This window comes from Schistocerca piceifrons, chromosome 11 (genome assembly GCF_021461385.2).
Source record: "Schistocerca piceifrons isolate TAMUIC-IGC-003096 chromosome 11, iqSchPice1.1, whole genome shotgun sequence".
Classification (NCBI taxonomy): Eukaryota; Metazoa; Arthropoda; class Insecta; order Orthoptera; family Acrididae; genus Schistocerca; species Schistocerca piceifrons.
Genome location: NC_060148.1, coordinates 160,594,239 through 160,619,935, shown reverse-complemented (window position 1 = coordinate 160,619,935; position 25,697 = coordinate 160,594,239). Strand labels below are relative to the sequence as shown.

Sequence of the window (25,697 nt, the reverse complement as noted above, 5' to 3'; positions counted from 1 at the left end):
ATTTCATATTGGTATGCAGTGTTGTGCAATATGCGTACCTGATAATGGTCCTTTTGGAAAAAATAAACCATTGAATTCCAAAAGTAGTTTTGTCATCTGTTTGCTCTTGCTTCCATCTAGATGCTTCACTTTTGCTCTTCATACAGTTTCAGTGATGTCTGGCAATTCTCTGTGGCTGACACCCCATATGTTCCATTCTTCTTCCTGCAAGATATTCATATTGGAGATTAACAACTGGTGTGTTAATCATGTGCCCTCTGTGCTGAAATGGTACGTAGAAACAGGTATGGACATGATATGTCTGTTAAATAAACAACCCACCTGATCTAATACTTAATTCTCTTATAATGGTTCCATCACACACAAAATTCCTGCCGGCAAGCTGGACTTGACACTGACCCAAAGAAATTTCCTAGTACCCTTAGATACATAATCATGCGAATCGAGTCTTAGTATAGTTTTCATGGTTTAATTGGTTCATCTTTCACAATAGACTCTTCTTGCCACCTCTCTATCATGACTTAACCTAACTGAAGCATTTTTCTGCCATGTTCCACCCTATGTAGCTGGAAGTTGAGTATGGCACAATTCTGATAAGGAAATCTAATCCAGTATCATGTTGTACCCCTCAATTGAATGTGACACAATCTCTAGTCATTGTTTAAATTAAGCCGTATTCAGGTGGATGCCTGTGTCCACAGTCCTAATGATGTGATGATGTCTTTATTCCCACTCCATGCAGTCTGTACTGTGGTGGGTCCAATTGCGTACATTTCACCAGATCACTACTGGTGACTGAAACATTCTCCCCTGTGTCCAATGATATCATGGAATCATTTTTGTTCCTATGCTTCTTATCCTATACAGATCTTATGGCATCCACATCTGCATACAATTTTGTAGCATCTAGTCTTACTGGGAAGACCACAGGTGGACCAGGGGTCGCAGCTAGTGTTCAATACCTTATTTCTACCTGCTCCTCTACTTTTAAAACTGTTACTTCTTCTTTCTTTATTCACATCACCCTGAGGCTGGCAACACTTCGTCCTTACATGGCCTGTTTGTCCAAACTTGAAATGTTTTATATTAGCTGCAAACAGTGTCCATTTGCCCTGTATTCCAGTAGACAAATTGATCTCCTCACACACTGTAGTTACCGCACTGCTGTGCGCAAATCTGTCAGACACCCTGTCCACACACATTCTGACATTTCTGCATGCAGCCCTCTTAAAAAAGCTTTGAAGACCCTCTGCTATGCTTCTTGCAAAATAATGTCATTAACTTCAGCATACTGCCCCAATGCACAGGTATGTCCATTGATTTTCCTTATCCTATCTGCAAATTCTTCCACAGTTTCTTTATTTCTCTCAGTTATTGCTGTGAATTGTTCCCTATAGTGTCTGGCACTATTTTGATCCATATATCTTAGAATTAACCCTTCTTTAAATTCTACAAATATTGTGGCTCCCTTCACAGCCCCTGTATACCCTAAATATGTTTTTACTTCCTTTGTTAGTATCAGTTTTGTAACAGTCAATAATACTTCATTAGACCAACCATGCTTCTGAGCCAGATATTGAAGGTGAAGACATGCTCATTGTCGGTTGTTTTACCAGGACAAGGACCAATTAAACTTTTGTCTGACAAATTTACACTGTGTTGAATGATCGTGATCCTGTCAACCCACAAAGTTCCTTATTTTCTGCTGGTAATTCTGTTACCTTCTCGAACAATATGCATACTACTTCTGATTGTGGTACATATTGTGTCTCTGGTTCTATTCAAGCTTTGTCCTTGACAACACTCACTTCGAGAACTAACATTCACAAGACAAGAAGACAAAATACATTAACTTAATTCTTACATGTAATTATGAGCCATATTGTCTCCCAGCACTGCCTAGCCGTATGGCCCAAATGATTACATGTGTAACATTTTCCTAGAAGTGATTTCATACATTGCACTTATGACCCTTGAGGTTACACTGTGCACATCTAACAGTCACTAACTAGTCCTACCTTCCATTACCTCTAAGAGTAGAAAAATCAACTGGTTCTCTATTCGCAATAAAATCTACGTTATAAAATTCACGACTGTCAGATGGCTTTTATATGACCAAAATATAAGGATTTTCTTTTTCTTTAATTCACTGTAACATAGGGTGTAAGTTCAAACATTGCTCTAAGAAGTGATGGCAAAGTTCTGACATCAATGTTGCATGACCCTTGGATTGTCACATGTGGAGGGTGAAATGAGGTGTCAGGGCGACTGTAGATATGTTTAATTACTTTCTTTTTTCCAGCCCTCAGCTGTAGTAAATCAGGAACAGCTTGGTAGAGGCTCCCAGTTGCATCCTAAGTGAAATAGTAGACATCTGTCATTGCTGACAGGTCAAGGAGCAAGGCTGAATATGGGGTCACTCAGTGTTGCTGTCAGCAGTCACTCTGGCTGCAACAGCGATGCAGCTGATGATGGCCGTAAACTTCCTCCAGTGAGCAGCCAGCTCCCTTGTGCCTCACAGCAGGCTACCCTGTGTAGTGGTCAAACGGCAGACTCCATAGTGCATTCTAGGATGTCACTCTGGGTGTCACAGGCTTGTGGGTGTTGTTCGCTCTGATATTGAGACAAGAATCATTTAGTGCACAAATAGCTGAATGTTTATTCGTTCCAGACTATGTTCGTATAGGGCTTCAGGCAAATATTATATACTGGTGGCAGGTGAGGAAAGGCTCCCGACCTTCTGCTAATGCACTCCAGCGTTGGCTGTTGCTGTATCACGCCCAACTGACTCAGCTTCGCAACACCAGTTGGTTGTGTATTGCTTTGCAGCATGTAATACTCCCACCCACCTGCAGCTGGCACTGTTGCAGCTCACTTCTGCTCTGGCGTATTTTCTGACCAAATTCAGTTGACATGCTACAGACGAAACCCAACAAGGACTTACACCAGAGAGAGCATTGAAAGGACCTACAATCACACCAGTGTGTCACTGGAAAAAAGTTGTTGTGTACTGTAAGAGAAGACATTTTGGTCAAATCTTTCAAGAAGTACTGCATAGGTAATGCTCTGGTGGGCAGTGAAGACCATCTCTTATATGAAGAAGACAGTCGTTATGAAGGAGAAGTTCAATTTTGATATACAGGGGCCTTTAGGTCAGTGCAGTTCTATACACAGAATTGTTGTTAGCCTGGCTTTGCAATCTAATATTGCAAATTGTAAAAATGTTCCTTTTTAAAAAGTGCTTAAGTATGAATGTTTACCCTGTAGCCTGCAGCATCTTACAGTTTGTAAAATATACTGAGGACCCTCCCTGATCGTAATTATCCTCCCAGCCTTCTACAAAATTAAATATATCATGCTTTATCTTTCCAGTCTCACATTGTATGGCCACAGAGGATCATTCCCCATGTAACTCAGTACCACCCAGGACTGGAGCAACTGATTTACATTCCCCACCAGGGTTTTGACTACCTCTTGTCTTGCCCTGAAACGAGAAATGTTCTGGCCACTATCCTTCCCACACACCCCACAGTGGTATTCCACCATCCACCAAACCTACACAATCTACTCACCCATCCCTACACAACCCCTGCTTCCAACCCCGTACCTCATGGCTCATACCCCTGTAATAGATGTAGATGCAAGACCTGTCCCATACATACTCCCACCACCATCACAAACATCACCTATCCCATCAAAGACAGGGCTATCTGTGAAACTAGTCGTGTTATCTACAAGCTAAGCTGCAACCACTGTGCTGCATTCTATGTGGGCATGACACCCGACAAGCCATCTGTCTGCATGAATGGCCAGCGAAAAAAGTGGACCACCTGGTTGCTGAGAAAGCTGCTATTCATGACATCCTTTGTTTCAGTGACTGCTTCAAAGTCTGTGCCATATGGATCCTTCACACCAACACCAGCTTTTCTGAATTGTGCACGGAGAACTTCCCCTACATTCACGTAACCCTCTTGGCCTAAACCTTCATTAGTCATTGTCCTCACCCATTCAGCCTCCTGTTCCATTCCAGCACTATGCAGCCCTTATCATTCCACCATTGCACCCAGTCTTTTTACTTCTCTCCTTTGCTGGTTCCCCCCTTCCCACCTCTCCCATGCCCACTGTCTAATTGCCTGACAGCACGTAGCTGCCCTACCCTCTTTCCACCTCATCCTTGCATGCTCCCCAGCAGCACTGCACTGTAAGTCACCCCTACCCAACTATCCCTCCCCACTCCAGCCTCCTCGTTACCCCTACCCAGTCACCACTCTCATCATGCAGTGGTGCTGCTGCTCACAGTGTGGCTAAAGTTGCTGAGACTGCAGTCGTGTGTGTGTGTGTATGTCATCTATTTTTGACGAAAGGCTTATGGGCCAAAAGTTTTATTTGTCACACTCTTTTTGTTGTTCCTATCTGTAACTTAGCATCTCTGCAATATGTAAAATGTCAACTTTGCTTCCCCCTGCAGGTCTGGGGGTTAGAATAGGCTTAAGGTATCCCTGCCTGTCGTAAGACGTGACTAAAAGGAGTCTCTCACTCTTCGACCCTATAACTTCAGGTCCCATTTTATGGTTTGACCTGCCACTTTCCAAATTCTACAGAAGTGCGGGCCTTATGGGGAAGGATGCCTTACGTGGTGCATGAGTTATCCATAGTTCCCCTAGATTGGATGTAATGAGCCTATTGTCTTGGCTTTGCATCTTGTACTGGTTGTTACCTATCTCGTTTCTTGATAACTGAATGATGTGGAATCTTACGCGGTATATTGTGGTAAGACCACATTCGCACCACGTGTTTGTAATTGATAACAATACGAGTAGTTCCAGCACAATTTCAGCAAGGCTTATTTATTAGTAGCTGCTGAAAGATTACACACTGCAGATCTCGTTTGTCTAGGGGTTTTCGAAGTTTTGTCTGCAAAATCATTACTCTAACAAGCATGGTCTGGGTTTTCTTCTTGTTTGAAATAAACACTACCGGATTCGAATTACTTTCGGCTAAAAATAATATTTATTCGTACTTTTTGTTTAGTCACTACAATATTTTCACTACGAACATTGATACTCTAAAAATGCATTATACTGTACTGGTCACGTAAACACGTCCATGTCCCTCCAATACCGACAAAGAAGTGGCAGGCAAGCCAACATGTGCCCGGAAGTTGCAGACATTCCTGCATCCCAGATTCTTTGGTCTTCTGACCTTAATACACATACAAATAAATACATATAAATATACAACATTTAACATCTCAAACAAATCCATTATTTATCATAAAAGAAAATATTCATAAATAAATAAATTAAACACATTGTATGGCAACATAATGAAGTTACCTTAACTCTCTACTGTGGGCATCGTACTTTTCGCATGAGATAAAGTTTATCTCTGACAGTTAATTACATTACAATAGCCCACCAGGACTTACAAGTGTACCTTGGTTCACTTGTCAGTCCGATACAGAAATTGCATCATTGTCTTGGCTTGTATACAACTTTTTATCACAACTGTAGTAAACTGTTTATTCTTTCATCAACCATTGACTTCCTCCTTTGTCTCACAACATAAATACATATGTCGATTTGTTGCCCAGAAATTTTCTATAAAATAATACTAAAGTTAAAACATTTTCTCATATTAGAACAAACATAGTACTAACTCCTATATCATCAGTGAGTTTGCAAAAGTATTTCAATTCAACAACACTATTCTCTCATGAGCCTTGTAAATTATGTGATATCAAAATTAAGAGGCAAAATAAGCCAACAAAGTATCTTTATGGGGTTATAAACAGAGCTGAATAAAAACAGTTATGGTGAGCATGATGTAAAACAAAAGCACACTTGCATATACAAGAAAATATATTCTATTAACTATACATTTTTTTTTAGCATTATGGTCTATTTAAGTGAATGAACAAGATTTCAAAATTTATGAGATTTGCTATTGTCAAACTGTGAGGGTGGGTGACATGTCTTGTCTCCTAGCATCATCAGTAAAATAAAATCCCTTATTTATCAAGTTTACATATTTTGCAATTCATTAAATACTGTAAAATTACTTAGAAAAAAACACATAGGAATCATGACATCTAATCTTATAATAGAATTATGTGACAATCAGTCTAGATACATCATCATTTTGCATGAGATGTGTTACATGGTATAGTGTGGTGACTGCAATTATTTTTTTTTTCTTTTCTTCCAGTAAAATTCTTTCCAGATAAATTCACTGAATCCATATCCCTTTCCAGTATCCTTACCTGTATCATTACTACCAGAGTTATATGCTGTTATTACCTTAATTGCATTTTCTTTGGCCTGATTACTATTCCTGAATATTTCATTAATCCAACTACATTCATTTGTGCTATTGTGTCTCTCTCCTTTATATTTCTCTCTTAACATTTGTGCAATGTGATACGTAATTCTATGCCACCAGTCTGGACACAAAGTTTCACATATATCAAGTGTTACCTTTCTGAAATTTTCATCATCCTTAATGGCACTACTGTTAACCCATAAGTTAAACAAAAATTGCTCACTATCTGACATTTCATCATTTACTCCCCTAATGCTGTTAAGATTACCTGCTGTCAATTCCTTCTCATTTTTCTTCCATGTATTAAGATCAAATAACTCATTGGCTGAAATTCTGGCATCCTTATCATTGAAATTGTCAACTGTGTTCATGTGTACCTCGCTAATTTCATTACTATCCTCATTTATATTAGTAATCCCTAAAGCTTCCAACTCCTCACTTACACCAATAAAACATCGATCTTCACTACTATCCTCAATCTCCTTTTCTTTCCAATCAACATCACAAAAATTATCTTTATCCTCTGCACTCTTACCTTCAGCATGCAGATACACATTTAAATCATCCTTAATAGGTGCTCTTTTCATTCCTAGCCCACCAGACTCTTCCATAAGTACTCTAATTCCTAATACACTTTGATCATTTGAACAACTATTTTCCAGCAAGGTGCTCCTCTCAGCCCACTCATAGAATGAATCTAAGTTTAGTTCTTCACAGTTTTCTAAGCAATCAGTGTCTTTAAATAACTTACCTTTTGTTTCTGGTTTATTTGTATGACATATATTATTTGTAACGATATCTGAATGCACAACTTTAAACGCATTATGGATTTTCTCTCTACCTGTACTAACTTCAGTTTTCAGATTTTTTACTTTTGCATCTACATTTTTAACTTTCCTCCCGACATAATTGACCTTACCCGTGATCTTAACCATATTACGACTCAAACTGGAAATTTTTGCTTCTATGTTTTGAAAGTGATCGTCATTTTTCTTTTCATATTCTTTGAACTGCTTTTCAAATTTATCACTCATGAGCTTAAGAGTCTGGTCTAACTGAGCAGCGTTGTTTTGCTCCATTTGATCCAAACGAATCTCATTAGCATCGAGTCTGTCTTTAATATTTCCTAACCACTGTCCGTTTTGTCTGTTAGTGTCATCAATTGCCTTAAATTTTCCCTCCATATAACTCATTATTTTTGATAGCATGTCTTTAACTTCATTCTGTCTTTCCGTATGAGTTTCAACTTTGTCTACAGGATTCGGACTATTACTGTTGCATTCAGTTTCGTATGATAAATTTACATCTGTACTAGTGTTGGCGACACCGTCGTCAATACCTTCCTCTTTTACAATAGTCATCTTTTTACACAGGAATAAACAAAACACAACAAATTTATCTTTTCTAAAGGATACTAAACTATCTTACTCACAGTTTACTGGTTTTCTTATCTTATAACGTCTTCTTTGTTGATTGGTGCGTGATGGAATTCACAACACTGAAACACTACACTTTATGAATATTGCTTTTTTTTTTTTTTTTTTTTTTTCACAACACTTTACACTTTTTTCTTCTTTCGTGACTTATTGCGCCGTGTTATTCTTGCTCCAGTAACTCCATCCCGTTGTCTTGAAGGTATCAGCATTCGACTTCCTTTAACATTTTCAGCCAGGATGTACGAATTCTGTCGTTTTCTTCGCAATCTCGGTGGTAGTTTATTTCGGTAACATTTTCAATAATCCTGGACGACGCCACCATATTGTACTGGTTGTTACCTATCTCGTTTCTTGATAACTGAATGATGTGGAATCTTACGCGGTATATTGTGGTAAGACCACATTCGCACCACGTGTTTGTAATTGATAACAATACGAGTAGTTCCAGCACAATTTCAGCAAGGCTTATTTATTAGTAGCTGCTGAAAGATTACACACTGCAGATCTCGTTTGTCTAGGGGTTTTCGAAGTTTTGTCTGCAAAATCATTACTCTAACAAGCATGGTCTGGGTTTTCTTCTTGTTTGAAATAAACACTACCGGATTCGAATTACTTTCGGCTAAAAATAATATTTATTCGTACTTTTTGTTTAGTCACTACAATATTTTCACTACGAACATTGATACTCTAAAAATGCATTATACTGTACTGGTCACGTAAACACGTCCATGTCCCTCCAATACCGACAAAGAAGTGGCAGGCAAGCCAACATGTGCCCGGAAGTTGCAGACATTCCTGCATCCCAGATTCTTTGGTCTTCTGACCTTAATACACTCCAAAGACACATATAAATAAATACATATAAATATACAACATTTAACATCTCAAACAAATCCATTATTTATCATAAAAGAAAATATTCATAAATAAATAAATTAAACACATTGTATGGCAACATAATGAAGTTACCTTAACTCTCTACTGTGGGCATCGTACTTTTCGCATGAGATAAAGTTTATCTCTGACAGTTAATTACATTACAATCTCCACCTGCAATTCAACTATTTGGATGAGCACACTTTGCGGGGTATGTCATCTTCTTCCATTTTCTCCTGTACTCTTTCACCCTCATGGCAGTTTGGATTTCTCTGCGCCCAATATCCAGCATGGTAGCCAGTACGTTGTGGTGGGGCAATCATGTATCCATTTGGTGGTAGTCCCCTGACAACACAGGGATCGCACTGCTGATGCCTGAGCTGTAAACTACCCATGTATGCCAAGGAGTAGATGCCTGTCTTCCTGGGGCATCAGGACTCCTGGCAATGGCCAGCATGCCATGTGGCCTTTGCTGTCGCTGGGTGGCACCCATGGGGAGAGCCCATGATCGGAATGGGTGGCATCAGGGCAGATGACCCACAATGAATGAAGTCATCCCTTGCTGGTGACTAAGACACCAGCTGTCTCCAAGAAGGCAAGATCGAGTACAAAGCTGACAGATATGATCCTAAATCTGTTCCCTCTCTTGCTACACCATGGGAGAAACATAGGGCCACAGAAAGAAGATAGCCATATTCGCCTCGGTATTTAGTCTGTAGCAGAATGGACAGGGACTCTTTCTACCCATGAAGCCACAGATTTTTAATATCTTGAGGATAAGTTTGAGGAAGTGGCAGCACTGTCCAAGATGAGAAGCAGTGCAGTCTCGATTCAGACAGCATCTCCGGCCCAATCCCGGGCATTACTCACTTGTGACTGTCTGGGTGATAGCCCTGTTTCTGTCACTCCCCATAAAATCCTCAACATGTCCAGGGGATTATTTTGCATTGCGACCTCCTCTTGCAGTCTGACAAGCTCTGTGCCAATGTAGAATGGTGGGGTGTTTTTTTCATCTGGCGCATTTACAGGGGACCCAAAGACAACAGGGTCACTACTGGTGCTTTCATCTTGGCCTTTGAGGATGATTCATTGCCGGAGAAGGTCAACGTGATGATTTACCACTGTGATGTTAAACCAAATGTTCCTCCCCATATGCGGTGCTCTATGTGCTGGAAATTAGGGCACATGTCTTCCCGCTGCACTTCCAATGCCACATGTCAAGACTGCGGATGTCCACTGCATCCAGATACTCCCTGTGTGCCCCTTCTCACTTGTATCAGCTACGGAAAGCAGCACTCCCCCGGCTCGCCAGACTGCAAAGTACTCCAAAAGGAGTGGAAAATCATGAAGTACAATACCCTGGACAGATTGACTTACCAAGAAGCTGAATGTAAATTTGAACGATTACGACCCATATGGTTGACGTCGACATGTGCTGCAGCTACCTTACCATCGCCATCACAAGTACCTAGTTCAGGAGCAAGCCCCCCCCCCCCTCCTCCCCAAATGCAGGGGACATCAGTCCCCACCCACCAGCCAGAGAAGCAACAGCCTCTGGCTCATCTCGTGTGGAAGCGGTCGCTTGGGACTCTCTCTCCCAAGGTCTCCACTAATGCTACAGCGGACACTCGCCAGTGGCTAAAGGAGACAAAAGCTGCTGGTCAAAGAGCTGCATGGTCTTCCTCCATGCCTGAAGCTACTTCAGAGAAGTCCTCTCAGCAAGCCGCTAAAGAGAAGTGAGAGGGCAAACAAAAAAAAAAGAAGTCTGCTAAGAAAAAGAACCCTCAGGTGGCCTCAACACCACTACTAGCTACCAGTTCTATACCTGCGGATGAGGTGGAGATCTCAGCATCTACTGAGGACCTGGATCTCACTTGATGCCTCATCCACAAGAGGAATGGATACAAATACTCAATCGGTGGTAGCAGATGATGCTGATGTGTAACCTGCCTCCTTGCATGCTTGATGCCTTCCCAGCCTCACAATAACCTCATCCTCCAGTGGAACAGCAGCGGCTTTTTCCACCACCCGACTGAGCTACAGCCAATGTTTAGGTTTACACCTGCTTTCTGCATTGCCCTCCAGGAAATCTGGTTCCTGGCAATGCGGACCCCTGCCCTTCATGGCTATAGGGGGTATTACAAGAACTGTAGCAACTATAATAGTGTGTCAGGTGGAGTTCTTGTCTATGGCCTGAACTCAGTATGCAGTTAACCTGTGCCCCTTCAAACCACTCTTGAAACTCTGGCTGTCAGGATAAGGACAAAGCAGGAAATAACTGCCTGCAACATATATCATCATCCGGATGGTGCAGTACCCCTGAAAGCATTGGCTGCACTGTTTCATCAACTCGCTAAACCTTTCCTACTTATGGGAGATTTTATCGTCCATAACCCCTTGTGGGGTGGCACTATGCTTACTGGTCAAGTTAGAGATGTCGAAACTCGACCTCTGCCTCTTAAATACCAGGGGCCCCTACACGTTTCAGTGTGGCTCATGGCACTTACTCGGCCATTGCTTTATCCCTCTGCATCCCAGGACTTCTCCCATCTGTCCACTGGAGAGCCCATGATGCCTTGTGTGGTAGTGACCACTTCCCCATCTTCCTGTCACTCCCCCAGCACCATTCCCCCCAGATGTCTACCAAGATGGTCTTTAAACAATGCAGACTGGAAGCTTTCACCTCTGCTGTCACCATTGAAACTCCATCACATGGTACCATCAATGTGGTAGTTGAGCAGGTCACTAGAACGGTCGTTTCTTTGACAGAATTAACGATCCCTTGTTCTTTATAGTGCTCCAGCGAAAACCTTGGTGGTCGCCAGAAATCGTTGAGGCCATTAAAGAGCATCGACAAGCTCTACAGTGACGTAAGTGCCCTCCGCCACACACCGTTGGGTGGCTTGCGGAGTATCAATGTAGATGTAGATGTAGATGTAGACACTCTTCCCTAGCACAGTTAATGGCTTTTTAAGGGCTCATGCTCGCATTCTCCAGTTTGTAAAAAGACGGAAACAGGCATGTTGGGAGAGGTACGTCTCGACCATTGGTGCCATACGTCACCTTCCTAACTCTGGAAGAAGATCGGACATGTATGTGCGTACCAGACCACGACAAGTGTTACTGGCACTAACATCAGTTGTTTGTTATCTACCGACACAAAGGCAATTGCCGAGCACTACGGTTGAGCCTCTGCACCCTCAAATGGCATATGGAAAGGAAAGCACTCTAGTTCACTGAATGTCACATTGAACCCTATAATGCTCGATTTACAGAGTGGGAGTTCCTCAGCGCCCTTGCACATTGCACTGACACAGCTCCTGCGCCAGATCAGATCCACAGTCAGATGATGAAACATCTATTGTTTGACTAAAAGTGCCATCTCGTTATCATCTTCAACTGGATCTGGTGCGATGGCATCTTTCCATCGCAATGGTGGGAGAGCACCATTATTCCAGTGCTCAAACCGGTAAAAACCCACTTGATGTGGATAGCTATTGGCCCATCAGCCTCACCAACGTTCTTTTTAAGCTGTTAGAATGTATGGTAAGTTGACAGTTGTGTTGGGTCCTGGAGTCATGTGGCCTACTGGCTCCATGCCAGGGCAGTTTCCGCCAGGGTCACACTACCATTGATAATCTTGTTTCCCTTGAGTCTGCCATCTGAACAACCTTTTCCAGGCGCTAACACCTGGTTGCCGTCTTTTTTGATTTATGAAAAGCTTAAGACACGACCCGGCGAAATCATATCATTGCCACATTATATGAGTGGGGTCTCCAGAGCCCATGCCAGATTTTTACGCAAAATCTCCTATCGATCTGTACTGTCCGTGTCCAAGTTGCTGCCTCCCGTAGTTTGCCCCACATTCAGGAGAATGGGGTCCTGCAGGGCTCTGTATTAAGTGTATATCTATTTTTAGTGGCCATTAATTGCCTTGCAGCAACTGTCAGGCCATCGGTCTCGCCTTCTCTGTACGCAGATGACTTATGCATTTCATGCAGCTCCTCCAGTATTGGTGTTGCTGAGCAGTGCCTACAGGGAACCATTCGCAAGGTGCAGTCATGTGGTCTAGCCCACAGGTTCTGGTTTTCAGCTGCGAAGTTGTGTGTCATGCCCTTCTGTCAGTGTCGTACCATTCATCCGGAGCCAGAACTTTACATTAAGGATGATCCACTCACTGTAATGGAGACATATTGATTCTTAGACTGGATTTCAACACGTGATTGACGTATCTTTCTCATCTTGGTCAGCTGAAGTGGAACTGCTGGCAGCACTTCAATGCCCTCTGGTGCCTGAGCAACACCAACTGGAGTGCAGATCGCACTAAGCTGCTGCAGCTCTATAGAGCCCTTGTTCAATCTCGTCTTGACTATGGGAAACTGGTTTATTGTTTGGTGGCGCCCTCAGCGATATGTTTACTCTACCCAGTTGACTGGTAACAGGAGGTTTCAGGACGAGTGCAGTGACCAGGTCGGAGTCCCTCCATTGAAGGTTAGACATGCACAACTGCTCGCCAGGTATGTTGCACACATTCATAGTTCTCCAGAGTATCCACATTACCATCTCCTTATCCCATACATGGTATTTCATCTCCTGCATCGGAGGCCCAGGTCAGGGCTTATGACTGCAGTTCGCAACTGATCTTGTCTGTCTGGAGTCCTTGCTTTTACCACCTATGCTCGAGGTCCATTCATGTGCACCTCCATGGTGTACACCAAAGCTGAAGCTTTGCCTAGACCATTCACAGGGTGCTAATGGATGAGTTAACTCTGCAGCTCTCGGCTGTCACTTCCTCTCGATTCTTGACAAGTACCGGACCGTGAAGTGGTTTACTCGGACTGCTCCATGGGTGATGGTCACATTGTCTTTGCATATGTTCATGGAGAGCATACTGAACAGCACTCCTTGTCAGATGGCTGCAGTGTTTGAACTGCAAGGCTAGCAGCCATTTCTCGTGCTCTTGAGCACATCCAATGTGCCATAGCAAGTCGTTTCGTCTCTGTGCTGACTCCTTGAGCAGCCTACAAGCTATCAACCAGTGCTACCTGCACCATCGTTTGGTAGCGACCATCCAAGAATCCATCTATGCCCTGGAATGGTCCAGTCATTCCGTGTTGTTTGTGTGGACCCCAGGCCACATTCGAACCCCAGGAAGTGAACGTTCCGACAGGCTGGCCAAATGGGGTAAACGGAAATCACTTATGGAGGTCGGCATCCCTGTAACTGACCTGTGATCATTATTACACCACAAGGTTTTTCAGGTTTGGGAGACCGAATGGCATAATCTCAGTATACACAACAAACTCTGTGCCCTTAAGGAGACTACAAATGTGTAAAAGACTCCATGCAAGCCTGTCGCAGGGACTCTGTGGTTCTCTGCTGGCTCCGCATTGGCCATACATGCCCTAAATCGCTCCAGGCAAATGCCGGGATGGTTCCTTTGAAAGGGCACGGCCGACTTCCTTCCCTAATCTTATGAGACTGATGACCTTGCTGTCTGGTCTCCTCCTCCAAAACAAACCAAACCAAACAAATGCCGGCCATACATGGCTAACACATGGCTACTTCCTCTGTCGTGAGGACCCACGTCGGTGTCACTGTGGCTCACATATAACTGTCATCCACATCTTGCTGGACTGCTGACTTTTAACCACTCTACGGCAGACTTTTAACCTTCCTAGAATCCCACCTTCGGTGTTGGGTAACAATGTTTCAAACCGCAGATTTAATTTTAGGTTTTATTTGGGAGGGGGTTTCGTCATACAATCCAAGGGTGGGCATTTAGCCTTCTCTCTGAGGTCGCCACCCTCCCTCCATTGTAACTCTGTCACACTTTCTTTGCATTTGTTTGTCTTCGTTGTCATCTTTTCCCTACATGTGCTCTTCTCGCCTTGTCTTTTTGAGGTGGACGTTTTAATATGTTGCAGAGTGGCTGGCTCATCCTCATTTATTATTGTGATCAGCCAGCCCAGACTATATGCTCTATGGTTTTAATACCTTCTTCTGCTTTTCTTTGTGGCGTATGTTTTCCCCATTTTTTGTTCATTCCATTCATTTTCTTTTTAGGTGTGCTGCTGAGTGTTTTTGTACCTTGAGCCTTGCTTCCGTCAGGGAAAAAAGGGTCTGATGACCCTGTAGTTTGGTCTCTTTATACTCAAAACCAACCAACCAATCAAGTTTGCTCTTTATAATATTGTTACATTCCTTCCCGGATTTTCCATCATTGTTGATCCAACATTGAAATTTGTCCCACAATTCTAAGACCATGAATAAAACTAACTGCAGTTCTGTCTTTATCAGTGACGAAAAGGTAGAAAACACACTGCTATATTGAAAGAGAATGTGGAGTATGATAATTCAGTTGAATATTGGGTAGTAGTGTTGACAGCATGATTCAGGACCGAGTGTGCAACACAGAAGTGTGTTCAAAAGAAGGATTCTAGGACATAAATATGTAAATTAAGTTAAGGCTGTACAGAGAATACCATGCCTTGATGCACAATGAAAAGGCAATTTACTCAATAAACTCTACGTAAATAGGTGTGCCAGGCAGACGAAAGGAAGGTAAGACAGACAGTACTTCATTGAAACAAGCTGCTTTCAAATATGAAGTCCAGTCAAAAGAAGTGTGTCAAAAAACATTGCTTGACATATTTTGCATCACCCAGCAATGAAAACTCTCTCTTCAACATAAACTGGAAAGTGGAGTGACCACTCCTGAAGATGGTTGAGGAAAATATTTGTGTAGGCCACATGTCGTATCAAATGATGACAGGTCCCTGATTCAAGAACTCAGTTTGAGTTTCTCGAAGTAAGAATAAATCTTCGAAAGAATGTCTGTACCACAATCTCAATCTGTGCAGAAATTAATGATTCTTTATGATCAGAGCTTCAGATGAGATACAAATGCACAACATTGAACTTAGTCAGTTGTTATGCAAAAGCAGACTGAGCATACAAACTGCTAAAAAATAACACAGAAATGGCTACAAAGGAACAATATATATGTTACATGCGTGGACGTACAACACGTTGTACTTTGTCATAAATTGGCACATTCCATGGTATTCTGCCAGAGACAGTTGCCGTCATATAATTTCATGGTTCGTGACTTTGGTACTTAACTAACACGGTAAATTTAGGGGATGGATCTGGTGCAAGGTGTGGTTCAGCCAAAATAGTTTCCTGTCTGATTAAATTTGTGATGCTTGAAAAAGGTATGGGACACAAACTAATTATATGGTCTGACCACCATGTTGGGCAGAACGATAACTGGAGAATTTTAGCACTTTATTTCTATCTGGTCAACTGCAAGTACTGTGTAGAAATACATAAAAAAATTTTATGTTAGAGTGATAGTTTCCTGCCTTGTGACAGGAACTTTGCAGTGATTGAGGAAAGAAAGTGTCAAAAGTTATGGCTCCTTTAGAATGGAAGCATGCCATTGCTTAGGCCACTGTAGAACCGTCGAAGTTGACCATACAGGAGATGATGGAAGACAAGGGCATTGGATCTGTTGAGCTGGTTCTCAAAATGCCACCTACTTTGAAAATTACTGCTGTGCTCTGGTTGAAGCGATGCAGTGATGATCCTCAAGGCATAAGCAGTTTCATCCATGTGAAAGACATTGTATTCTGAAACATGTTTTTGAACATGAAGTAAAAGAAATTCTGTTGCATTTTGGTTTTTGGTTGCTCTACAATGGGGTACTGAAACTTGTAAGGAGAAGAAAGGCAATCTATTGGATGTGACGAAATACAGGGAATCAAAATCCAGGCATTTTATGAAAACATTCAGTGTGCCAACTAAGTGTAATGTGCCAGCTTTGGGCTCAACTTCATAACAAATTCATGTTCTATTACTTATTTAAGACCAAAGCAATCAGTTTACTATAAATATTAGTTTGTATCTTGATATAATTTTTTTATTTAAAACTTTGAGACTCTAGGCAACCTTATAGTTCTAGTAGAGTGTGATATACAGCAATGCTGTATATCAGTTGCTATACACTGTTTTTCCATTTTAATAGTTATGTATTTTCTAAAATCTATCCTTAGTGCAATTTTAAAAAGCACAATTTTCAACAGTCTGCATCTGCAAACAATAAATATCTGCTATTACATTTTTATTAACGGTTTTTGTCGATTTCCTAAAAACTTGGAAATATACCATACAGCGTTATTCATGCACATGCTTCATTTTGCTATGATTATGTGCATCTATCAGGTGACACTAATTGAGAATATGATTGATTGGTACCTTCTTCCAGCCACTAGGAAACTTCCATGGACTCAGAGATGTTTGATATGCTGCTGTTAGAGAAGAAACAAGTTTAGTGTAATATGAGTGGTAATGTACAGCCATCTCATATTGCCTAGGTGCCTTTTCTCTATTAAGTGAGTACACAGTATAAAATCAACAAAAATTGATCATCTCAGAATCTGTCATTATGATGTTTATGCCGGTACTGAAAGGAGGAACTCCATTATGATATTCCACAATGAAATAGATTTGAAAGAGAAAATTGAATATTTGGCCTTGTCTGTTATCTTCAGTTTGTATGCCAATAGGGCAACTGATAGTGATTTCAGTCCAGCTACTGACACTGTGTGCTGATTGCTTACTGTGAAAATTCAATCAAGATGTGTAATGTTAATGCTTTGAAATTGGTCCTATGATGTACTGAGTTTCAGGGTAGTGAACAGAGCTGATTTCAGAATGTCTCTCTACAGTCCCATGCATGGGTCAAGGCCATCTACCACTGAGTATCTACCCTGTTAAAACCACCAGCTGCCTGTTAGTCAAGCAACATCTAAAAGTATGAAGTTAGGCATATATTGTAATAGTTAATGTATACTTAAACAAGTTGTTTAAACAAATTTAAATGCAGTGACAACTAAATAAGGAAATGTAAACGCAGTGACAAAGTTAAGTTGAATGGTGTACTGTCAATGTAAGACACAAAAATAGAAATGGCCATCCTTAAAATCATTAAATTGAATTATATAGGATCACATAGCAAGGGTGAACACTTCAGATTGAAGATAATGCAGTTCAATTATGTGAATAATTGTGAATATTTGACAGATTCCCCAGTTAAATAAGCTAATGTGAAATCGGAAATAAGTCCAGCTGGGTGTTAATCATCAGTGATGCTGTGTCACTGTCAATCAAAGTTCAGTACAAAACAGAACTATCAGTTGCGCAAAGTGAAAGTTCGTCAGTCACAAAAACATACAACAATTTAATGTAATGAGAAAATGCCAAATTCCTCATTTATTGCTCAAAATCTTATCATCCATACAATTTTAGAGAGCTGAAATGACACAACTGGTTGGCTGCCCAGAGACTTCGGTTCAACTACTGTCAAAACCTATTCAGACTTAACAGTAACAGTTCACCGGCCCAGACTATGTGAGAAACACACATACATTACCAAAGACTATGAGGCACAGCAGCATTGTTTATTTAAAACCTCAAGAAACCATACCATGCTGGTCATTTTCAAAACATCTTACAAAACTTAATTAAAATAAGTGATTGAAAGTACATTGTTCTTATTGAAACTAATCAACTTGAAATAAACACCTTCCCATAAAGTCACTTTGGAAGCTTACCAAACATTCTAAGATAAATATTAACATTAAATATCAGTGAAAACATAATAAACAGCCATCATATGCAACTGTTAAAATAAGTCAATACAAGGAAATATTACTATAGAAACGAGTTTGTCATATCAGATGAGATCATAATTTCCTGCTCATTTACATAGTGCTTTAAGGTACTATGTAGCACATACCAAATTCAAAGTACAACCAGTTGAACTGGACCCATCTTGATCACACTGCATAATAGTCAATTTGTCAAAAATACCTGAACACAAATCCACTAAGGATGATGGATTTAATTTGATTTTGGCAGAGAAGCTAAGACAGCTTTGGTCTAACCTGTCACTGAAACAGTTTATTGTGCAGTATTGCTCGCTGTATATCTAGTAAAGCCAACTAGTGCCCTTAGATAGTGCAAGGAGTCTCTCTGCCCATTATTTGTTAGACACAATTTCTTCACTTCTAGTTGCACTGAAAATTCTGTCTCTTTGCTCTCCAATGTCATGCATTGGAAGATTAGGTGTGATGCAGTTTCTTCACTCTCATCACAGATGCTACATTTATGGTCTTCTTCCATTATACCCATTGTATGTAGGTGTTTTTTTTTAAATTCCCATGACTGGTCATCAGTCCAAACATGAGTTTAATCTCTTTCCTCTTTGAGCCCAGGGTTACAGAGCACCTTTTAAAGCACAACTTTGGCATCGTTACCTTACCATGTTTTTGCTTATAGACCTTGGTCTAGTATTCTATGTGCTTCTTCTAAGCCAGTTCCATAGTTCGTTTGATCATAGCATTGGTGATTATCAGAACAGGTACCGGTCCACTGAATGGAGTCTTTGCCCCCATCCTGGCCAACCTGTCAGCTTCTTTATTGCCACTGATCCCTGAGTGACCAAGGACACATATTAAGTTTCCGCTATTGAATCCGCTAACTCCACCAAAGCCCTGTGATATTCTGCAATAATAATGTATTGTGCTGCAGGAGCTTCCAATAATTTCAGGGCTACCTTGCTGTCTGAATAGATGTAGATGCTATGGTCCTTGTAGCACCTATATGTATTCTCCTCCACACACGCCTTGATTGCAGTAATTTCAGCTTGGAATACCAAGGCCAGTTTTCCTAGAGAGATGATGCCCTCCAGTTTTGGCTGAACCCTGTACACCCCGCCCCCAGCGCCTTGGTCTGATTTTGACCCATCAGTAAACCAGACAGTGTCCTCTGCATGGTGTCAAACTGTTTTCCCACTGCTCCTTGCTTCCAATTATTGTATTGTAAGGCTTGTTGAAGCAGTTGGGAGTTGTTATATAGTCAGGCGGCATTTCTCAAGCCATTCCTATATTTTAGTGTGAGAGTCTGGATATCCCAATGTGATCCAGTTTTTACCAGTTTTGAGTGTGTATGCACCAGCTGCTGCCTTCATCTTAACCCAAAGATGTAGTGGAGGCATGTCCAGCATGACTTACATCCCTGTGGTTGGTGTGCTATTAATTCTGTCTGTTGTGGCAAAGCAGGCCAGATTGTGCACCTTAGCAAGCTCCTTAGCTGCAGCCTGCTGTTGTACATTCTTCCACGACACTACGGCCCCATAGGAGATCCTAAGTCTAACCACTGTTGTGTGTGTCCAGTGCATACATCAGGATCTTAGGCCCCAGTTTTTGCCACAAGGCCTTCTGGTACTCACTAGAGTATAATTCGCCTTGGAGCAGATGCTCTTAATGTGAAGGGTCCATGTTAGTTTCTCATCTAAGATTATCTCTAGATATTTCACTATCCCCTTCACAGATAGAGTTTCATCAAAAAGCTTTAGATGTCCTTCTTCGTGATTGGTACCACAACAGTCTTGTTAGGATTAACGTTTAGGTCCTAATGTACCAGTCTTGCACAATGTCCAGTGCACCTTGTGCCATATTCCTAACCTTGTCAGCAAATTTGCCAGGTATTACTATGACAAGGTCATCTGCGTATCCGTGGCAAAAGCTTTAGTTCCTCAATGAGTTCGTTCTCCAGTAGATTCCACAATAAAGTGGACAAAACTCCTTGTGGACAACCTTTAGTGGTGTTAATTACTATTTTTTCATTCGTCATGTGGCCTCTACCCTCCTTCCACAAAGCATGGCCCTAGTCCACCTACATATAGTGGTCACTAGGTAATGCACCTCTGTTGACCTAACCATGGAATCAAAGGTTGTGTTACTAAAAGCCCCCTTGACGCCCAGGAAGATGCAGAGGGCTGTTTCTTGAAAGGAAAGTGCTTTCTCCACCCTCCCAACAAATAGTTGGAGAGCTGTTTCACTTGATTTACCTGGTTATGTGTGTTAGTTTGAATGTAGAGGAGCCCTAGTTAGCCTCCTCTCCCCAGCATGTACATTAACTCGACTGATTGGTCTCATATCCTTGGCCTTCGTTTGATCAATTCTCCCTGGCTTTGGAATAAAGACAACCTTCACTGCCCTCCAGGCATTGGGAATGACTCCCACTGCTAGGCTAATCCGGAATAACGAGCAGAGGACTCTCATAAGATTGTCTCCTTTTTGTTTTAAGAGAGCTGGAAAGATTCCATCTGGACCAGGTGACTTGACCAATTAGAATGTTGCCACCGCCCATTGGATTTTACTGAAATTGACACACTCCTTTGCTGATTCCCAGTCCTCTCTTTGAGTGCCTGAGAACCATTGCCTTTCAGGGGTCACATTCTGCTCTATGTTATCCGCCAGAGCATATTGAGGAAAATGAGTTTTGAGGAGCAGTTCCTCCAGTGTCTCATGTGCTGTCTCTGTATTTTCCCCATCGTCCTTCCTCAATTAACCTCCTGGATTAGTTGGTACTCTGGTGAGGATTTTGTGAAGCCTGGCTTGAGATAAGCACCTTCCCATGCTGGTCACTTTAGAACCTTAAGAAACATTCTGAGATAAATATTACATTAATTATCAGTGAAATCATGATAAATTGCCATCATATGCAACTGTTACAGTAATTAAATACAAGGAAATATTTCTATACAAACAAACGTGTCATATCAGTTAAGATTGTAATTTCCTGCTCATTTACATGGTGCTTTAGGTTACTGCGTAGCACTTACCAAGTTTGAATTACAACCAATTGAACTTGACACATCTTGATCACACTGCATAATAGTTAATTTGTCAAAAACATATCTAATACACATTTGATAATGACAAGGGTGTAGTGTAAAATATGCTGTCTTTTGGTGTATGGAATTGTGGAGTACATTTAGCTCTGGTCAAATTAATTGAGTAGTTCTAATCAAATTGTAGATAGCCTGGATCCAGTTGAGTTCCAGTCAAACTATGTATTCACTGTACAGTTTGATGTATTGTTTATGCTTGTGGCAGTTTTGGCTTACATGTAGTACTATTTAGCATTATTGTAATCAGTGTTTATAAAATTAATTAATGAAAAACTATACAGGGCTCTATTTAACTCCTGAAGTTGGGCTGCACAGTTTGAAATAGTACTGTTGAATTCAATTTTAGTGGTTTTCTATATAATATTTGTGAATAATATTTTATAGCTGGAAAGTGACAAATTAGCAGTTGGCTATGCATCTGATTTTTTGAGAGATCAGTCAGCAGAGTTAGAATATTTGATTTGTTGCATCCTTTGTTTATTGCTGTCCCTCACTAATTTTGGCTTCATTCATCTTTTGTTTGTCAATGAGTTTATGATTATGTTTAAATGTGTGACAAAAATTCTTCTTGCCATCATAGCACTGACCTTGGGAAAGTCCTATAATTGCTTAAAGATTCAAGTGCAAAAGTTACATGAATGTGAATTTAAATACTGCCTCACAGTTGTTGGCCTTTTCTCACAGGAAAGTAACCCCAATGGATAGTAGATTATGGGCATTTCCATTGACTTAGAAGGAACATAGTTCACCAGAGCAAAATATTAAATGTATAGATTTTCATGTTTCAATGTTAAATGGGAAATGTTCAGTGTCAATCAATCCTGTGCATTTGATGGTAGATTCACATTACTATCTCATGTATAATATTTGAAAGTTTGAATGCATGACAGATTTTCAGTTACCTTCATTGTTTGTTCAAATTAATTTCCAGTGGTGCTTACAAAGACTTGATACCATATATTGCAGTTTATAAAATTGATTTGTTTCTTCAAAAAACTGCCTCCAAAATTGAGGTGTGTTACACTCAAATTTAATATAACAAGTCCAGTGTTCCAGTCAAAATTCCCGGTTGCCTTAAAAATGGCCATATATTCAATGCTGCAGGAAATCTATTTCTATCTAGTAACATTGGATTCAATTGGCAGAAGACATGCACCAGTGCAACTAACATGTTACGGGGATTCACAAGTTTTGTTGAGATGTTTCTCTTGGAACACCAGCTGATTGCGTACAAATCATTCTGTCCTTCCTCCTCTCTCTTCAGGGATGACCTGACCTTGGCTTATTGGTTACTGTTGTTTCGTGTTTTTGCTATTGACTGTGCACACTTGTTTGTGGTTGTAATATGCCATAGTCCCTAGAAGTACTCCCAATCTTGAAGACATGCAAAACAGCTTGTCTCACATCAAGCGAGTGTTCTGTTTTGCTATACTTCTAGTTCTCTGCAAGTAAACAATCACTGAGTGAATATCTCAGTCATAGTAGTTACTGGATACCATACCATCAAGGCAAGTTACAAACTTTCGAGCTAAAGGAATACATACGTACATTGTTATTGTATGATCGTATTTGTTCACTAGATATGTAACCACAGCAGTGTGCAGCTCTTGATGGAGTGACATTTGAATGCATTGCTCTTTTTTGACTGCATGCAAGCAGTACTAACAGCATAACAACACCACTGCAAAATATTTCTGATCACTGCTGTAGCCTAACAAAACACTCCAAATACTGTTATCTGCATATTTGCAGAGACTCTTTGAGCTGCTTGCTGCAACTTGTTTGCAGTACATATACGATTGCTATGCTTTACTGAGAAGGTACTACAAATATGGAACAATTTTTTTTTCTGATCAGTTACAGGCCAGCTAAGGTTTTACATTTATTTATGCTACTCCTTCTTCTGTACACATTTTTCTTTCCATGCACCTGACATTCAGTTTCTGTCTTGTCTTTTTGGAACTGTTATGCTGTGGAGAATTTACCAACTCAATCCTGTTTCTGTATTTGGTTTGGTTTTAAATATCTTGCTAATTTATACAAGTTTCTTGTAGGTCTTTGTGCACTCTTGTAAGGCATTGAGATTTTGTAATGGTTTTAGTACTGCTACAGAGTTTTTCTTTTCAGTATGCTAAGACTCATTAACCTTGTATGCTAAATTTTGTCTCCAGTTATTTTCCTACTTATTTATCTATACTTCTGTATTGTTTCTGAATTTAAATGTTTGTGGTGGTATTCTGTTTCCTAATATCTTTTCTTTTTCGTAATTTTCACTATCTTTTGTTGATTCTAAAATTAGTATTTGTGATACAGATGTGTATTTTGGCCAAATGACTACCTTGCAAGTTGGAGGTTCTGCAATTTTGGAGAATGAATTTTTACTATAAACATCTTCTGTTAACTGAAATGCAGAGTCCATCTTTTATAGTCTTCCTCTTGTGGTTCCATTTTCCCCACCATTTGGCTACATGACTTCTCATAGATCCTTAAATTTGTCTTCCCCTGACCCTCCCACACTTAGTATTTGATAGGGATGTTGCAGTCCTGTAGTTACCCATTACTGCTTCACTGCTGCTTATCAGAGGAGACGACTAGTCATGCTTTTCCCACTGTTTTTCTTTCTCTCTGTTCTGTGGTTTCTCTACATTGTCAGCATTGCTAAATTATCTACAAAAGTTGAACAAACAATTTTGAAATTATCAATTTTCTAACCAAGTAGCATTCAACTTCTGGTAGTAGATTCTGAGAACAGCTCCATCTGTTCAATATTCACTTTTCTAGTATAGTCTGAAAGAAGAATGGAGTTAGTACATTGGCTTGGCTAAAGTCTGTTCTTATCTCAAATGAGGCTGTAGTTCTTTTAAGAAGACCCGTGTTGTCTTCTGTATTTCAGATTCTTTAAGAATTTTGAAATAAAGCAGTCTTGCTTTATAGTCATAAGCCTTCTAAAATGTTACAGATGTATTCCAATAGTATTTTGCTCCTTTAGTCCTCTATCAATTTGGCCTTCACAGGACCATCCTGTCCTAAGCCATCTCTGATATATCTTGTATTTTAGAATTCTGCTGTTGTCTCCTTGAACTTTTCATGGAATTTCATTGAATCTTATGTGAACATGGTTATCAATTATTCTAGGCCAGGAATCTTACTTTTATTATTCAGTGGTAATGGTCAATTTCAACAGATATCTATGTCTGACTCTGGAATTCATCATCTTTTCGGAATTATGCTTTGTTACTGGCACACAAGCTGTCTGATATTCTCAAATCATATTATTGTTGTCCTCGTATCTTTTTAGTGGTGTATGCTAAATGTCTTTTTCTTAGCAGTTTTCCTTTCTTCTTACATCTAGTCAGGCAGACATTCATAAATGAAAACATTTTCTACCAGGGCTGATATGGAATGTACTTATTCAAAATTAATTTGGCTGTTGTACAATTCTCAAGTGGTAGCTCAGTGTGATGTCTGAATCCTTTATAATTCCTTTTGAGGTAATACTTTTCAGGTAATACTTTTGTGTTAACCAATATAATGGAAGGAAACATTCCACGTGGGAAAAATTATATATAAAAACAAAGATGAGGTGACTTACCGAACAAAAGCGCTGGCAGGTCGATAGACACACAAACAAACACAAACACACACACAAAATTCAAGCTTTCGCAACAAACTGTTGCCTCATCAGGAAAGAGGTAAGGAGAGGGGAAGACGAAAGGAAGTGGGTTTTAAAGGAGAGGGTAAGGAGTCATTCCAATCCCGGGAGCGGAAAGACTTACCTTAGGGGGAAAAAAGGACAGGTATACACTCGCACACACGCACATATCCATCCACACATACAGACACAAGCAGACATATGTCTGCTTGTGTCTGTATGTGTGGATGGATATGTGCGTGTGTGCGAGTGTATACCTGTCCTTTTTTCCCCCTAAGGTAAGTCTTTCCGCTCCCGGGATTGGAATGACTCCTTACCCTCTCCTTTAAAACCCACTTCCTTTCGTCTTCCCCTCTCCTTACCTCTTTCCTGATGAGGCAACAGTTTGTTGCGAAAGCTTGAATTTTGTGTGTGTGTTTGTGTTTGTTTGTGTGTCTATCGACCTGCCAGCGCTTTTGTTCGGTAAGTCACCTCATCTTTGTTTTTATATATAATTTTTGTGTTAACCATGTTTACAAATTCCATTTTCTTTACAAGATGCGAGTCTTTGTAATCTGTATGCCTAGAAATTGGTAGTACTTCATGTACTAATTTCTATCAAAGTCATGTCATACTTCACATCTTAATATCCACTCCCCAAGCACTAGGC

General features: G+C 40.5%; 1 protein-coding gene across 10 annotated transcripts in view; it reads left to right on the top strand.

The window, feature by feature from the left end:
* Positions 1–25,697, top strand: part of LOC124720161 (zinc finger protein 729-like) — a 158,242-nt gene that overhangs the window by 37,036 nt on the left and 95,509 nt on the right. Inside the window, exon 3 of one of the 10 annotated variants that reach the window (XM_047245472.1) lies at positions 17,366–17,451. The exons of 8 other annotated variants lie outside the window; for them this stretch is intronic. In XM_047245472.1, the coding sequence (XP_047101428.1) occupies positions 17,374–17,451 (78 nt within the window). In that variant the 5' untranslated portion in view covers positions 17,366–17,373. Of the gene's footprint in view, positions 1–16,902; positions 17,048–17,365; positions 17,452–25,697 lie in introns of those variants that run through there. One more of the 10 variants, XM_047245479.1, reaches the window with a different exon arrangement.